Here is a 17813-nt window from a genome sequence, read left to right as displayed (position 1 = left end):
AGACGGGTCGACAGAAACCACAGAGTGGTGTAATGTCTACTTTATTACACTGTAAAACACAATGTAAATACATAAACAATAAGGCACTGGCTTGATATTTTTTTTCTTTCTCACTATGCTTTTTTTAAAGCTATTTCAGTCTTTATCTAAATAGTAAAACACCATACTTCCGAAGAGATTGTTACAACCACAATGTTTTAATACTATGAATTGATTTTTCCCAGTAGGGAAGGCTTGATTGTTTCAATTCTCCATCACCAACTGGGAGTCCTGCAATTCAATTCAGTTCAATTCTGACACCAACTACCCCCACTTCAGACACCAGCTGCAAAGGACATCTAACCATTTAATCAGGCTAGCCGACTACCAATTCGGGGCTTCCTGGATCTCCCTCAGATGCCACAATTTGCTGTGATGACTCAGAGAACGCAGGAAAGTGCTATGCTTACGCTTACAGTGTTATTATGAAGGATACAACTCAGGAACAGCAGGATGAAAGAGAAGTGTAGGGCAAAGAGTAGGAGGTGGCACAGAGCTTCCATGCTGTTTCCTGACACACCACCCTCCCAGCGATATCCATGGGTTCACCAATCCTGAAGCTCCTTTAGCTTCCTTGTTTCAGAGTTTTTATCAAAGTTTCAAGAAATTTTATTACATAATGACTGATTAAGTCACCGGCCATTGGTGATTAACTTGATCGCCAGACCCTCACACTTTCCTGAGATCAGGGGATGGAGCTGAAGATTCCAACCCTCTATAATCCTGCAGGTGGTTCCTTGGGCAACATCTTCAACCTGAAGCTCCCTAGGGGTCCACCAAGAGTCACCCATTAGCTGGTCAGGTAGGGTCAAAAGGGCTAATTATGAATAACAAAAGACACTCTTATCACTCAGGAAATTTCAAGGGTTTTAGGAGTTTTGTACCAAGAACACGGGACAGAGACCAAATATATATGGTCTCTGTTACAGCACATTGACCCGAAGTCAGGAGTCTGTACTCATTTAAATATCAAGATGCAGCACTGAACAGCCAGGAAAAGACCAACTGTTGTATTATATGATTCTAGCAGAAGAATTCTCCTTCCCTCCTTGAAGACCACCCCCTTGCTGACCCCACTCCCACTCAGACACTAAGACACACCAACCCCACTGTCCGAGTAACTACTAGTTCCTGATATGTGGGCACCTAACGCATACTAAACTACTTTCAACTGGGTTATTTTTCCTTCCCCAAATCTACTTAGGCACGTTATAAGAAATCAAAGGACTAAGAAAACGGACTTGCCAGAAGTGATGCAGAGACGAGCCCTTAGCCAAGCAGGGTCTTATAAATCACCCCAGTGCTGATTTGTATGTTTTATTTCAAGGCACTGCCCTAAACACTGATGGCCAACACTGCCCTCCTGACCTGGACCCAGAGGAGAAAACCATGAGAACCTGACCAAAAACGGGGCAAAAACTAGAAATGCACAACAGCCTTAAAACACATGTTAAGTGATGGAGAATTCTGGAGTCAAAATGGTATGTACAATTTCAGAGGATTTACTCTCACTTAAGACATACACAATTATTGAACTTTTCCCATTAATGAACTCCTTTTGGTCTTCACACCACGAAGACTACACACGGCACTTCATGATTCTAATTCCCAGCAAACTGAAAACCTGTTTCCCAGCATATTACACCTATACACGACACAGACCAGATCTGTATTATTTACAAAGGGCTGTATTATTCATTGGATCCTCCAAACTATTCTGAGATGTATAAAGAACAGGTATGTTCACTCTCTGTCCCTCCAACTCACTCCCCCGCTCCCTGCCTACACAATCAACCAAGGGCTTTGTCTCGGATCCCCCACAACCCCTGCGCCTAGCCTCCACCTCCACTCTGCAGTTTTATCTGATGCGATTTTCACACCGGGTCTGCACTGACTTCCTACCCAATTCCCACCCCTCTGCACCCCTTTTGCTGGGCTGCCATGGCCACACTCCCTTTAAGGTCCACTTAAAGTGCCTGGGTTTAGGCTATGAAGTCTTCTCCAACCCTCCCATCAGGAGGAAAGTCTTTCCTCTGGAATCCCACATAGGGCACTTTGTCTGTAGTCCTCTGATGATACCCAGCACATTTTCCCTTATTCTGTGTTCACTACTTCTCTCCTCCCCCTTCTCACTCACAAGTCAGCCGAGAACAGAAACCAAGTTTGTTGTTCATTTTACATACCAACACAACACCTAACAGTATCTCAAATAAGGCCCTCATTTTTAATTTTTTATTGAAGTGTAGTTAATTTACAATGTTGTTTCAACTATGCAGCAGTGATTCAGTTATACACATACATACTCTTTTTCAGATTCTTTTCCATTATAGGTTATTACAAGATATCCAATATAGTTTGTTGTTGATCTATTTTATATATTTATATATAGTAGTGTGTATCTGTTAATCCCAAACTCCTAATTTCTTTTTCCTTAATGGAGGTACTGGCTATTGAACATAGGACCTCCTCCATGCTAAGCACTCACTCTACCACTGAGCTATACCCTCCCCCAAGGCCCTCATTTTTAAATGAATTGCATGCTGTTTGTAGGGAATATCCGCATGTTTCACCTGAAAAGACTGTTAAAATGCTGACTTGGCAATTCTGCACATGAAATGAGTTTTATTTTGAAAACCTAGCTTTAAACCTTTTTCTTTTAATTTTTTGTTTGTTTTTGTTTTTTTAAGGAGGGGGGAGTAATTAGGTGTGTTTGTTTGTTTGTTTGTTTGTTGTTTAAGTGGCGATACTAGGGATTGACCCCAGGACCTCCGTCCTGCATGTTAAGCACGCACTCTACCACTGAGCTATACCCCATCATCTAGTTTTAAGCAATATCCGACACCTCTTTTTTTCCTTCGGTGGTTGTTTTGTGTTGTGCTTTTACAGAGGAGAAGGAGGAGGCTGGAAAGAATTGAGGAAGCAGCAGAAGCATTCAGGCCATGCACGCATATAGCACAAACATGCAAAGGAAGACGAAGGAATGGCTACTCATTAGCCATCTGCCACTTCGCCAATGCCAGGAAATTCCGGGCAGCCGTTTTTTATAACGTGAATAATTCACATGATTGTGTTGGAGCTTCCAGCTATGAAGAACTGTTACAATATTTGAAAATTAGTGTTCCCAAGTTATATTGTGAGACAGAAAGCCTGGTGAATTCTTCAAACTTCCACCCGTCACAGGAATCTCAGAGAACCGCATTATGTTTGTATATGCACGGGGGAGGAAGGCTTGGCATGTTACTGATACTGAAAAGAATTTGTTGTTTGTTTTTAACCCTACCTATCACGTGACGTTTTATGTACAGGTTCTTTATACATTTTCCACCACTCAGCTGAACTCATCTGGCCAGTTAAGAAGGGTACTGGCATAATTGTGTCTATTCAGGAAACTGAAATTGATTATTTTAAGTAACTCCCTCGCATCAAAATTTTGTAGAATTCATTTCTTAAATTTAATGACATGTAAATGAATTAGTCCCTTCAAATATTTACTCTAAAAGTAAATAGGCAATTCCTGAAGAATTCCTTGGATAATCGCTCATTTTCCACTAAAAACAAAATCTACATTTAATTAATAAGCTGTCTTGGCTTTCTCTTTAGGTAGATGAATCTACAATGAAAAAGTAAAAAAAAAAATAATAATAAATTTTAAAACTTCCTTTTACCAGTTGTGCTGTATGTGGAGCACATGCAGTTTCACATAATAACAAAGACCATTTGAGAACAGTGAACATACTTCTAGATTTGGCTTCTCATCTTGTGACTTGAGCAAGACATTTCACTTCTCTTTGTCTTGGTTATCTCTCTGTACGTCTGTTTCCTTATGGCTACAAAACGGAGAATACAGCAACCTGCTCCTCAGAGTGGTTGCAAGAAATAAAACTGGATCAAGCAATCAAATATTTGAGCATGCCTTGCATGCTCTGTGTCTAGTTAAGAAAAATTCTGTGTTAAATAGATGCAACATGTATCCATGGACTCGCGAATATTCACAGGAGATAAAATCAGTGAGAATAACTAGGAAAGGTTTCCTGGAAGTGTTATCCTTGATCTCAGCTTGAAGGATGGGCGGAAAACAGGATGAATAGCCCACAAAGAGGGGAGGGATTTCCAGGTTAAGATATTTAGGCAGCATCTACCAGGAATGAGTTAGAAATGCAAATTCTCCAGTCCCTTCCCAGACCTAGATCCTGGGGTGGGGGGAGGGGGAGGTAATCTACCTGTGCTGTGCCCAGCCTTCTAGTGAATTCTGACTCACGTGCAAGTGTGGGGACCACGGCTGCAGATCTGCTTGCTGTCACCTCCTCTCTTCCACAACCACCTGTCCTCCACCTGACTAATGCTGACATTTTTATAACTGTAAGTTCAAACTTCATTTCCTCCAGAAAGCCTTGCTCAACCTGTACGCTCATCCCACTCCCAGCCCCAGCTTAGGTCCTCTGGCCCTGTGCCATACTTTCCTTATCAAGGTACTAATGACACTTTATCATGATTGCTTGTTTAATCACCCCTGATAACCAGCGCTGGCTCCATAAAGGTACGGACTGTGTCTATTGTGTTCGCTTCACATCATCCTAGTGCCTTGCACATAGTTAAGGCACTTGGCTAATACTTGCCGAATGAATAAATTAAAGAATTAACCTGAGAAACAAAGCTATAAAGGAAAGGTATAAAGTATTAATATGATATAGATATAAAACTAACAGCTGCATTTGGAGTACTGGTTGCAAAAACACAACTGAATTTAGTTTGCATTTGGAAAGGGCTCATGAATGGATTTGTGTTTCGAAAACCTTTGCACTGAAACTTTTCACAAACACTTTTCAAATACACCAACGACGCACCATATTCACCTGTTAAGGCAGTACTTTTGCTTACTTTTTATTGCCATTCTTTTTTTCTCCGTGACCAGATTCTCCACCTCAGGCATCTGGAGCAATATGGCTCATGGAGGTGGGCAGACAAAGTAGCCTCTTCCGAATTCAGGAGGGGAGTGAGAGAGGGGACTGACAGCTAAGGTCTGTAGATGATTCCGGAAAGCCTAAGTCTTTGCTTTATTATGAAGAAGACTCTCTAGCTGAGTCAGAACCACTGGGTTCCAGCTCCAGCTTTCTTCATTCATTCAAATGTTTAAGCATCTGCCTGTCCTGTGCTCGGACCTGAGCCTTGGTCAGTGACCAAGACACACATGCGGGCCCTCCCTCACCAAACCTAACGTTCTACTTCTCCACTGTGGCCGTTCCTGGTCCCCGCAGGCTACCAGACCTCTCAGGGCTCAGCATCGCCATCTGCAAAAGGCAGGCTTACTTAATTATAAGACGACCACTGAGTCCCCTCTGACTCTATGACTAAGAACAGTACAATTACTCTCAGAAGTTGGTTGGCCTAAGTCAGCGGAGAGACAACTTGAACCCAGAGGGAAGAGTCCTAGAGAGAGTAAAGAGCCCCCTTAAGCCCTGGCTGGGCCAGCTTGGCATCCTCATCTGTTAAAGAAGCTTTGAAGAGAGCGTCAGGGCTGACGCTACAGGACTGTACCTCCTGGTCCCAGTATGTGCTTTCCTGGCACCACTGAGGCATTAACAATTCTGACACTTCCTGGAAGTATCGTCAGATCCCACCGCTTAAGGGCTCAGTCTCACAAGGATGCCAATCACAAGTCCAGGTTGTCACCTGCACTTATGGCCAACTGCCTACAGATTGGAGGCTCCAAGGACTCCCTCCCTGAGTTCAATTAATTTGCTAAAGTGGCTCACAGAGCTCAGGGAAACATTTTACTTACAAGATTACCAGTTTATTAGGAAAGGGTTAACAGCCAGATGGGAGAGAAGCATTGGGCAAGGTATGGGGAAAGGGTGCTGCTTCCATGCGCTCTGGGCGTCCTGCTCTCCACACATCTCCACCGGTTCACCCACCAGGAAATTCAGCAAGTCTCCTTGCTCAAGCCTTTAAAGTGCTTAATCTGCAGCCCTCCCCCTGCCTCTTCCCCTTCCCAGAGGTGGGCAGGTGGGCGAGGCTGGAAGTTTCAGCCCTCTTCTCCCACCCTCCTTCAGGTGACCAGCCCCACCCTGAGGCTATCTGGGGGCACCACCCTAAGTCAACTCATTAGCATACGCTCAAAAGGGGCTCCTTAGGAAAAAAGACAACGCCTTTCATTTAGGAAACTCCAAGGGTTTGAGGAGATTTGTGCCAGGAATTGAGGACAAAGACTAAATATATTTCTTATTAAACATACATTATTATATGTTATACATCATATATTATATATATTGCTATTATATATAGTATATATTTCTTACATTCTACTTCAACACAACAGTCACCAGTGAACAATGAGAAGATGAGTGTTGGTGACCCTGGATAATCAAAAAGGATGGCAAGTGGATAGTTACATCAATTCTAGGGGAAAACTGTCAAAACCTTGGGACTGTACCTACAGATCCACTGGCTAGAGAAAACCCAATTGGTCAATCTTTCCAAATTGTGCTAAAGAAACTGTCACAGCCTACCCTTACAAAGGTAATGGCTTCCTCCCGTTTTCCTTCGTCTCCTTTGCCTAATTTTGGTAGCTAATGGCTCACAGCTCCACAAATTCCCTGCATCCCAGGAGAACTCCCTGCCAGGCCCCCTGGTCCCTATTCCTCCTTCCCTGGGGCCTTGGCACTGCTCAAAGCTGCTTCCTCAACCTCCCCGCCCATTACACACAGGACACACCGGCCTCAGGGGTCAGGGCAAGATGAGACAGGGAACACCTCAGGCAATGGCCCAGGACCTGAAAGGAAAACTCTGGAGCAGGTAGGAACTTTGTCCCATCTGATAGCTGTGACAGGTTAGTACCTGGTTAAGGACAAAGTAAGAATAATATATTTGTTTAGTATTTACTATGCACAAAACATTGCACCATGCACTCTCGTGGTTTTTTTGTGTGTATGTGAAATTTACTTTTTATTTATTTATTTGTTTTAGGTTATGCTGCCAAGCTTTTTTTTTTTAATTGAAGTATAGTTGATTTAAAATGTTGTGTTTGTTTCTGGTGTACAGCATAGTGATTCAGTCATACATATTCTTTTCCATTACAGGTTATTACCACTCTCATGTTTGTATCTCATGTAATTGTCACAAAAATTCCAATCAGGCAACTCTGCCATATTTTCTCCATAACCCAGAGGAGGAAAGTGGTCCAAAGACTTTTTTACCCTCTGAACAATATTAGCACTTTATTAGTGGTTGGAATACAGTCATACACAGGAGTGTGCAAACAAAATGTGGGGAGAGAGTTGGGAGAGCTGGCCACTATCTGGGATACTAGGATGAGCAGACAAGAAGGCAAGAACCTTGGGGTACTGCAAAGGGAGGGACAGAAAATCCCCTGAGTTCAATAAGTCTGGCACAAGGATCCTCAAAGTGAGATAACTGGGCGCAGGAACTCAGTCTGGCTCAGGTACCCACCACCTTCTACCAGCCCTCCCGCCCCAAAAAGTCCCTTGGGTGGATTCTATTTCTTCTCTCCCTTACAAAGAAAGCTGTGTCAATAACTGGCAGAGGAAAGTAGTTTCCATTATAATAGGTACCCATCCCTAAAGCCACATAGAATACAGGAATCCTCAGATTTGCCCAGGTATCTATTTAATCAGATCCCACACGAAAATACTAAGGGCCACTCATTTGACGAGTTCTCTCTCTCCCCTGGATACCTACTACTTTGAGCAGGTTTACATTCGCCTGCCCACAAACCAACAGATGAGTAATGGAAGAGGAAATGCAGGTCCATAATCCCTTATCTGAAAACTTGGAGGTCAGATGTGCCTCAAAATTCAGACTTTGTAATTCTAGAAAGGTAACACAATGCATTTAGCACACATTATGTGACACTCAGAAATCAAACTCATTAATATTACTGCAGCCAAAACTTAGCAGTATTCAAACTAAGTGAGATAAATATACACTGCAGACTCCCACCTTGGTTCGGGCTAAGTTTTACCCACCAATGGAGTATGCAAAAAGCCTCAAAAAAACTGTTCTGGTTTTCAGAGCTTTTCAAATTTCAGAATTGTCCATAAACGATTACAAATGCATGCACATGGCTCAAACAGTAGAAGAAAACAGTCTACATACAAGTGATCAAAGACATACAATCACGGTGCCCATTTTTGCCTTACAAATTAGCACATATGTTTTTCAGAGAAAATGCCAAAGGCGTGAGAAGTGAGTCCTTGGACTTGCTGTGAGAATGTAAACTGAGACAATGGTCAGACCTAAGACTGGTGTCATCACTGGCCTCAAAACATGAATAACTTTGACCCCAAAACTGCCTTTTCAGGAACCCAATTTCTATGGAATTCATCAATATCGAGACAAAGCTTTAGGCATAGATGTTCACTGAAACAAGGAGTTTTAAATTTTGATTACAAATAATTAACAAAAACTGAAATCTAAAATGGAGGACAGTGAAGTAAAATACAGAGACTCCATATACTGGAATTTTATGCAGTGGTTTTTTTGAGTGTATTGGGAAATGAAGACACCTTTAAGTATAACACGAGGTTAGAAATGCACGATACAAGGGTACGCTTGCACTGTGATCCTATCAAAGTGAAAAATACAGACACAGAGTGTATTTCACCAGAGTGAAATAGGCTGACAGTGGCAAGTACCTCTGAGTAATGAGATGAAAGGTGATTCTCTCCCCTTCCCTCTAAACTTTAAATCTTTTGGGGAATTTTCCAGAAACACCAAGAACACTGTATTTTAGCTAAGGAGAAATAAGAAAAAAAAGGTGTAGTTACTTAACTCCCAGTCAGTGGCAGCAAACTTAAGAATCTGAGGTGTCACTCTGGACTTTTATATATTTACAGTGACTCTATGATTGCAAAACCATTACCACCTCCAGAATGAACACATTTGTAGTCCACATTTAATAGATAGTTTGCTTGACATATAAGTCTAGTCCAATGCACATTTTGGGTAAGAAATGCAAGAAAAAAGTTACACAGGATAAAAGACATATACCACCTTGCTGTTTGCCAACACCTTTCAGAAGCAACCGCTCATTTTATCCTGACTACGAGCCAGTAAGGCAGATAAAGACAGGCGGTGGCACATACCCATTTTATAGGTAAGAAAATAGAGGAAGAGAGGGCGACACTCTGGAAAGCGGCAGGGACACTTCAAGTCCAGGATTCTAACTTGGCACTTGGTGCTCTCCCCACTGTATCATGCCATTACCCTATTAATGGCTCGATAAATATCTTAGAATAAAAAGAAATTCCTCACTCTAAAGAAAAACTGAATGATTTAGTAATAATAATGGGCTTTAGAAATGAATAGATCTGAGTCAAAATCAAAATTTAACTTACACACGTATGTGACTTTTTCAAGTTAATGTCTCAGGACTCAATTTCCTCATCTATAAATGGAGGGATAAAATCATATAGCTGACACAATATTGTAAGAGTTAAATGATCTGAGTACTTAGACCAGAGCCTGCTACAGAACAAGTGTAATAAATGCTGCATTCTTTCCTCCAAAAAGAATACAACGCCTACAGTGTACTAACTGCAGATTCCAGGTAGCCACTCCAGACTCACTATTCTACCTGCTTTCAGCAGCCTAGCAAATCTTTACAGTTACCGAAGTGACTGCCCTGCAATTCTTAGAAACCACTCAACATATTAGTTTTAACCAATGACAATTTAAATCATTTTTGTCAGTTTTAAATAACTTCTCTTTTGTCCCAATAGGTAATTAAACTTCAAAAATCAGAGGCAAACAATTCTTTAAAAAGTAACAACAAAATTTTTTCATTTCTATCACCTGGGGCTTTGGTCTCTCTCATTCAGATTTAACTACTGAAACTCCCAAATAGTTTGTTTAATTTATTTGAGGGTTGGGCAGGGAAGATGGGGAATGACAGGCAGCTCTCAAATTTTTCATTTCCTCTTTAAATGAAATTTGGGCATGGAAGCCCAATCTCCAAGGGGTGCTTTCTCACAACATTCTGTCCACTGACTACGCATCCTGTAGACTTAGGAGCTGGGCAGCTACCTGGCCAAAGGAGAACCCAGAATTTAATAAAGCTTATCATTAGCATCTAAATGAGGAGTCAGGAGGCTGGATGGAAGCCCACAGAACCCCAGGAGAGAGCACTTGTCATTTCACCAGCCCCTGGTCATTTTCCACCCACTCCTTAACTCAAAGGCCATGCCCACTGTCTGCAGAAAAACTAAGCCCTAAGTAACCAGAGAACTTATACATAAATAAGCCAAGACGTGGAAAATCATCCGTTCTGGTGCCTGCGGTATATAGTTTCAAAGGCTGCTACTAAGACAGAAACTTAATGAGATTCTTCGAGTAGGCAGGAAGTGAAAGAGACATTGCCACTACCTACTGTGATGTTAACTGACCTTCTTTTCTCTGCTTCCCAACTTCTGATAACCACATGCTTACAGCTGTATGGTGTCCTAAACTTCCTATCTTAGAATCTCAACAAGACGGCTGCAGTTGATTTCTGTTCTATTTCCTCTCTGGGGAGCAGTGCAGTACAGGGGAAAGAGAATGAACTTTGGAATCAAGCAAACTAGGTTATCAAAGATAAAGATACATGAACACACACTTGCACACACACACACACCCCTCCTAGGGGTTTTGCTTCTCGTACTGAATGCTAATTGATATACTAGCTATGTGATGCTGGGCCCATTGCTTAACCTCTCTGGGCCCCAGGTGCCTCACTGGAAATAAGAACTTCATAGAATTATGAGAAATAAGTGTAAAAATGAATATGAAGCGCCAAATTCAAAGTTTAACACATAGCAGGCATTCAACATTATTTCCCACCTTTCTCCCTACTTCTCTAAAACAGTCCCTACAAACATTAACACTGTTTTAGATTTCATGGGAACCAGATGTTGGCTGTTCAGGGTATCTTCTTAAGAAATGGGTCTCAAGTCACACTGACACATTTGCACCCTGTATCCTTTCCTTTTTGGATACCTCATTCTTCTTAAGTGTAACTTTCATCAAAAAGGTTACTGTGCAATTAAGATGAGCACGTTCTTCATCACATTCCAGTCCTGAAAGCTGAATGTTGGTTCAAAGATCCATCGAAACACAAACTGACTCTTAGGGTGGATTTCTCCTGCTGATGACTGATTACATGCATCATGAGCTGAATTTTTAGCAATTTTCCTCCCAGGTTAAGCTCTTCAAATTCTGGAGCAACTGACTCTAGCCCTCTAAGTACTGTCTACAACCTCGGGTCTAATTTGAACCTGATTATGCATCTACCTGTCTCAGCAATGAGACACAGGGTGAAAACCAAAATCCCCCATCCAATAATACATGTCACTAGCGGCCATTTCCTTGAGGTGGATGACTGAAGGAGATACGCGTCTGCTAACAAAGACTCAGGAGACAAGTTGGCCATCCTGTTCCCTTCCTAACATATTCTGGTTTCTGCGAAAAAGTGAAGCCCAAAGTGGTAAGTCAGTTTAAAAGCTGTGATCTAGTGGCTTCTTCCCAGGAGTGAAGAGCAGTATGTGTGTTTTCATAGAGGAATAGTCATGGTTGGAAAGCTTCCAGTTACTTGCTTATTATTTGGACCTGAAGAGGAGCTGCTCAAGCTTGGAAGAGCTTGCTGATGTAAGATTCCAGGATCTAGTAACCCCAATTGGCCAAGAAGGTGTACGTTTACTTTTTTTTTAACTACTGCTGTAAGATGGCAATTAAGAGGGGGACCAGTGGTAAGGAATCCCGGTGTCTACAGTCATCAAAACAAGAGTGTGAGAAAGGACTTCAGTGAAAGTTATACCTCCTCTTAGATTTCAATTAAAAACTCCTGCTCCAAGTTCATCACTGGGGACAGCATTTTATCATCTCTGCTGGTGGCTTCCTGCTCTAACCACAGAAGGTTCCTTTTGTGGCGACAGGAATCAACTCAAAGAAAAAAAAAAAACGGGTAAGTTTACAAACGCACCTTCCCTTTTTCCAAGCCTGATTTATCCAGAATGTGTGAGGAGAAATCTGAAATCCCCAACCTGTTACAAGAATCCATCAACCACTAAAATAAATGAAAACTCGGAAGTAAACTGGAAACCCTCAAGGCTTTAAGATATTAAAAGAAAAAAAAAAAGGAGGGGGAGGGAGGCGGCGACAGTACACCCGGTCCCCTGTGTCACGATCTTCCGCTCGCGGGGCCCTTGAGGACAAGGGCAGGAAAGGGGTCCGCGGGGCTCCGAGGCGCTGGGCCCTGGCGGAAGCGCTCCCGAGGAAGGCAAGAGCAGGCCCGGTCCCTACACGCCACACAGCTCAGAGGTGGGGGCAGGAGGTAACAGGTCCTCTGAGGAGCGGGCTAGAGGAGGGAAGGCGGGAGCGGGGCAGGCGGGAAGGGAGGGACGGGAGCCATCGCCACGCGCCGCGCCCGGCCGAGCCACCCACTGACAGCCAGATGTTCAGTGCCAGGATCCCGCGGCTGTGCCAGGACAAGGGCAGCTCGGGGCGCAGCAGCGCTGCCGTCCGGATCCCTCCACTCCTCCCGCGCGCCCTGGCCGCGACGGGGCACTCACCCGGGGCCACCAGAGGCGAACTCACGGCACCACCCACGAAGACAGCAGCAGCTAGGACAGCGGACCCCGGGAGTCCTCGCGGAGCCATCGCCGCGTCCCTTCGCCCCGGGGCGCTGCGCTCCGGATTCCAGTAGGGTGTGCAGCTCTGGAGCCCGCAGGCGGGCGGATTAGAAGAGCTCAGCCTCCGAGCGCTGCGCACCCAGCCGGGCCGTGGGCCCTCCCCTCAGACCCCACCCACCTCGGCTCGGCCCAGCCCAGCCTCTCCGAGCCAAGTCCCGGGCCCCGCCTGCCCTGGAAGGAGGCCTATTCAGTGACCCCGCCCCCGGGCCCGCCCATCTCAGCCTGGTCCAGCCTCTCCCTTCATCACCCGCTTCCTTTCCAAGTCCGTCCGCCGCTCCAGTCGCCAGGGTTAGTCTATGGCCCCGCCCCTGGGCCCCGCCCGCCAGTCCTGGCCCCGCCCGCCAGCTCTAGCCCCGCCCTCCTCGGCCAGGCTCCTGCTGGCGGCTCGCGGTGCTTTCCCTAGACCCGCTGCACCGCAGCCACCCAGATAAGCGCGGGAGCCCGGGGTCCAGACAGGGTCGCTGGTGCTCGTCCTCCCGGGCGCTGGGACCAGGCGGACGTGGGAAGAGAAAAAGAGCCGGGCAGGAGGTTCTGGATGGGCAGACATAGCCAGTATTGGAATGGGCACGATCTTTTTTCTCTGTTGGCATGTCTATTCATGCTGGCATGCCCCTCGGTGACTGGTCCAGGGAGGGGCGCAGCCGGGATATCAGGTTTCAGTGTTTGAAAATGAGAAAAGGCAAAAAGGCAAATTATTTTAATATCTTCCTATCTCCACTTCCATTTAAGCTGTTCCTACTGGGGAAAACACACCTCTGCGTACATCCAGGAACAATTTTTTTTTTAAATCGTGTGTTCACATTTCTCCTAGCAAATACTTCCACGAAGTAATCCTTCAAGTGCCCAGTCCCTTATTATCTTCTTGTCCTCAACAGTATCCTTAGTTCACAAGCCAGGGAGTAAACCCACAATGGCCAGGCCACCGTGATAAATTGAAATTAGCTTGCCTTCATTGTGTTTGCTCACTGCTGCGCCTTCTGCTCCTGGTTCAATGACAGCACTCACTAAGTTAGAGGTCACAAGTGGTTTTTAAAGTTGAATCATCATCACAGGCACTGGTTGGACGCAGAGGAGTTCCCTCTTTAATGCCCTTTAGAGGCTCCTTCTGAAACAAGGTGGTCAGGCCTTGAACAAAGGCCTAAGAACACCAGCAAGGGTAGGGAGTGGGCACTGGAGTTTTTCACAGAAGCAGGCTCTTCCTTGGCCTGTCAGCCTCAGATTCTCAAAGGAGGACTCTTTAATCTTTGAGTCCTCTGCACAGTCTACTAGACTCTCACAAACGTTTGCACTGAGGTGGGAATTCCCAATGACAGAAGCTCAGACCACTACAGATGGCTAGGGCTGCAGGTTTGAGCCTTTGCCCTTTGAACCCAAAGGCTGGCACTGTGTGCCCTGTGCACAGGTGTCCCCACATCCTGCAGTCTGGCAGGTAAGGCAGTTTTATGCCAACATAAAAAGAGAATGGCTACAGGGGAAAGAGGTCCATGTGGGTCTTGAACTCAAAAAAGGGGAAAGTCCTGAGCCCAGAAATTAAACTATAAATTATAAGTTGTAGTCAGAACCAGCTACATAATTTGCAGAGATCTATGTAAAATAAAAATGCAAGGCCTTTTGTTCAAAAATTAGGAATGTCAAGGTGGTGATGACCTGACATGGAAGCTATCTAAGCATGGGGCCCCGTGTACAGGTCACACACCTGTAAAGCCAGCTATGGAACTTGGAATGTACCAAAATTCTTGGACAAAGATACCTATTCAAAATGTAAAATATCATTTTTAAAATGAATGATGTTTCATTTTTTCCTACAAATTGAACTTACTATTAAAAAGACAGGACCATTTTAAACAACCTATTCAAATTGGATGTCTGCTTATGGCTCTCCAGAAATAAAAATGCAATCCAGTAATTAAAGCCAGAGGAAACCTTAGTAATTATCTAACACGCCCCTTATTTTACAGATGAGAGATAGTTAAGTGACTTGCCTGGTATCTCATTGCTAGTATGAGCCAGGGTTGGAAACCAAGGCTCTAAAATTTCCCTTCTCAGACTTTTCCATAACACTTAGCTGCTTGACACACTCTCTACAGATATTTCACTGTCACACAATCTCATATACATGCACATCTTATCAATGGAGGGAGGGACAAAGGAAAGAAGGAAGGAAGGAAAGAAAATCAAGTTTAAATTATTTTCCAGATACTTAACCCTACAGATTTGCTTACAAGATTAAAAAAGCCCCACATAGGCATATCTAAAAGCCATTGCTTATTGTTTTATTTTAAATGTGATCGAGGTTCTCATTCACATGAGGAAAAGGATGTCATATTTCTTCTGAGGGAATTAAAATTTAAGATCACAAGACTAAATGATCTTCCCATTTTTTCAGAAATAAAGTTAAAGGATCATAGGTAGAAATAGTTGTAACATTAGCAATCCTTTATCTCCTAAATTTAGCCCAGCCCTGGGGCAAGCACTTTCCCTGTGTTCCTTCATCAAATCCTCAGTTGTATATCTTGGGAAGTATTGTCACTGATACTCACTTCACAGCTGAGGAGACTAGAATTTGAGGGATTAAGGCACTCACCCAAGTCACACAGCTGTTCTGGGTGCTGCCAAGACTCAAATCCAGGGTCAGCTCACTCCAGGCCTACCCTTGAACTTCTGTCTATATGCTTCTGCCTCTGAAATGCAGAATACTAGCCATTTAGCTCTCCTTTTCCATTATAAAGTTTTAATCTGTCATTTTTTTTTCTTACCCTGGCTTCTTTGAATTCTGTGTCAACACCTGCTTACATGCATTTTTTCAAGGAAAATTAGTTATTTATAGGAATGTGCTATAAATGTGAGTTCCCAGGAATCACATATACAAAATCATACAATTTTCATCAATTGTGTTTTGCTTTGTTTCTAGTTTCTCTATAAGAATTCAGTTAATCATTTCCCTTGGTAGAAACCTTTCCTGTTTTCCTCTGTGCTGCTAAGGTGCTAATTTTCATCACCGTCATTTAAATGCGTGAGGTTCAGTTGGCTGGTATTTACTCTAATTAAGTTGCAAATACTTCCACAGAAGGTCTCTGTAGAATTTCTTCTTTCTGTGATTTAGATGTAGTCATCTTTCCGTTCGAGAGGTTATATCCAGGAGAGAAGCCTACAGTTCTTTGAAAAATACATTTGCAGGGGATATCAAATGATATTTTATAAAATCTAAGTCTATTTTGATCTGACAGCAAGCATGCACTGTCTTCCTGGTACTGGGCTGAGGGTAGGAGGTTGGGGATGAGAGTCGTTACATATGTAACAATAGATCCTAACCTTGCTTACAGAAGCTTTTCAGAGGTACCTGGGAGAAAGGAAACAACTGCATGATGAAATGGAAATGGTCAAGGCCCAGGGGTCTGGGATAAAGCCGTGCCAATGACTCACGCGTTGACTTTCAGCAGCTTCTCCCAGGTCAGTCTTCTTCCCCATACAATGCAGGAAGGCGACAGGATGATTTCTAAACTTTCCCATTCAGCCCTAAGACTCTACACCATACTAAGTGATAAGATGATAGGGCGCATGGTGCCAACATCAGGCTTTCAACGTAGGGTTTCTCAACATTATCGACATTAGTGGACTGGATAATTCTTTGCTGGGGACTGTTTTGTGCTCTATAGGATGACCTCTACCAACTAAATGCCAGTAGCAGTCTCTCTTCCCTCATTTGAGACAACCAAAAACATTTTCCAGTATTACCGAATGTGCACTGGGGGTAAAATCACTCCTGGTTGAGAACCACTGGGCTCCAGGAAGTCCAAAACCAAAAGGACTGCAACTGGACTCTCTGAGCAAGGCTTCATGGAGCAGGTGCAATGTAGGCTAAGTTGAAAGAAGCGCAGGGATTAGTGGAGAGGTGGAGAAGGGTGTGAGCGCATGTGCAGTGACAGAGTTAGTACATGCAGGCTGGACCGTGATGCGTATGCATGAGGGGAAGGGGCAGAGGAGCACGGCTCAACAGTAACTGTGGGTCGGAGCTGAGCCTGGTGGTCAATACAAGGAGAACTGAGAACTTTAAATGCCCAGAAACTGTCATGAATTATACCAAATGAGATTTGTTTTTTAGGGATGCCAAGATTCAATTGTTCAATTAGATATTTTTCGTCGTAAATCAGGAAGTTGCAAATAGAGAAGTCCTAATTTTGCCAACATGGTCAGTAGACCTCAGAGGAATCCGATCGCGAGGTTAGCAGTGGTGTCCATAACATCTGCCTCATTCCTGACCACCAGGTCAAGTTTTGTCTCATGCGCACACCGCCCCCTGAAAATTGCACGTAAGTAACTCAGACCATTTGCTGCTAGAACCTTAAAATCAGGTGGATTGATATGGCTTATTGATTATATGGTTATTCTCTGTGAAGCACAAGAGAGAATTATAGTGAAGAATCACATGATTCCGGCTCAATAAAACCCACAAATGCACATTTTGGAGGACAAACCTTTCAAAGTACAAGGTGTCTTATCTTAGGCAAGCTTCCTTTTGATTGCAATCAGCAGAAACGTAAACACTAGCTTAAAACACTGTAAATTTATGATAATTTATGATACAGATACAAAAAGAGCCAAGCCTCAAGCTCTCAAGCAAATCAGAACCAGGGATCATAGAGAATAAATGCAGGATGTGTGGCTCCCCCTACATCTTTCTGGGCTACCCCACAGTTCTTACTTCTACTCTTAGCAAGTATAGGTTTCCTTTCTGTCTCTCTGTCTCTCTTTTTATCTCTATTTCTCTCTCTTTCTGCTATTTGCTTATTTATTGCTTATTGATCTTGGCCAGGGCCTCCCATGGCTGCTTCACACCCAGGACCTGTTCAGCACCTCCTCCACTGTGGATCAGTGTCCTGTGTCTCAGGAGAACATGGGGATGCCACGTGTAGGGACTCTGAGTGTGGCTGTGTATCCTAGTCAGGGCTGTTGGACATGGTCCTCACGCCGACTGATAGATTCCATATAGGGAAGTATCATGGAAGCAGAACAGAGGCAAGACTGTCCTAAAAAAAGAAGTGATCATCCGCATCAAATGTGCAGAGTAGTCCAGTAACATAAGGACTGAAAAAG

The 17813-nt window shown here is 43.8% G+C and overlaps 1 protein-coding gene across 3 annotated transcripts in view; it reads right to left on the bottom strand.

The window, feature by feature from the left end:
* RELL1 (RELT like 1) overlaps positions 1–17813 on the bottom strand; it is a 106763-nt gene that overhangs the window by 47791 nt on the left and 41159 nt on the right. Inside the window, exon 1 of one of the 3 annotated variants that reach the window (XM_006209739.4) lies at positions 12600–12820. The exons of the other annotated variants lie outside the window; for them this stretch is intronic. Coding sequence (XP_006209801.2) covers positions 12600–12687 — 88 coding nt within the window. The 5' untranslated portion in view covers positions 12688–12820. Of the gene's footprint in view, positions 1–12599; positions 12821–17813 lie in introns of those variants that run through there. 3 annotated transcript variants of the gene reach the window in all.

The sequence above is a fragment of the Vicugna pacos genome, chromosome 2 (assembly GCF_048564905.1).
Source record: "Vicugna pacos chromosome 2, VicPac4, whole genome shotgun sequence".
Lineage (NCBI taxonomy): Eukaryota > Metazoa > Chordata > Mammalia > Artiodactyla > Camelidae > Vicugna > Vicugna pacos.
Note: the sequence above shows the minus strand (reverse complement) of the source record. Positions and strands in the feature narration are given on the sequence as shown.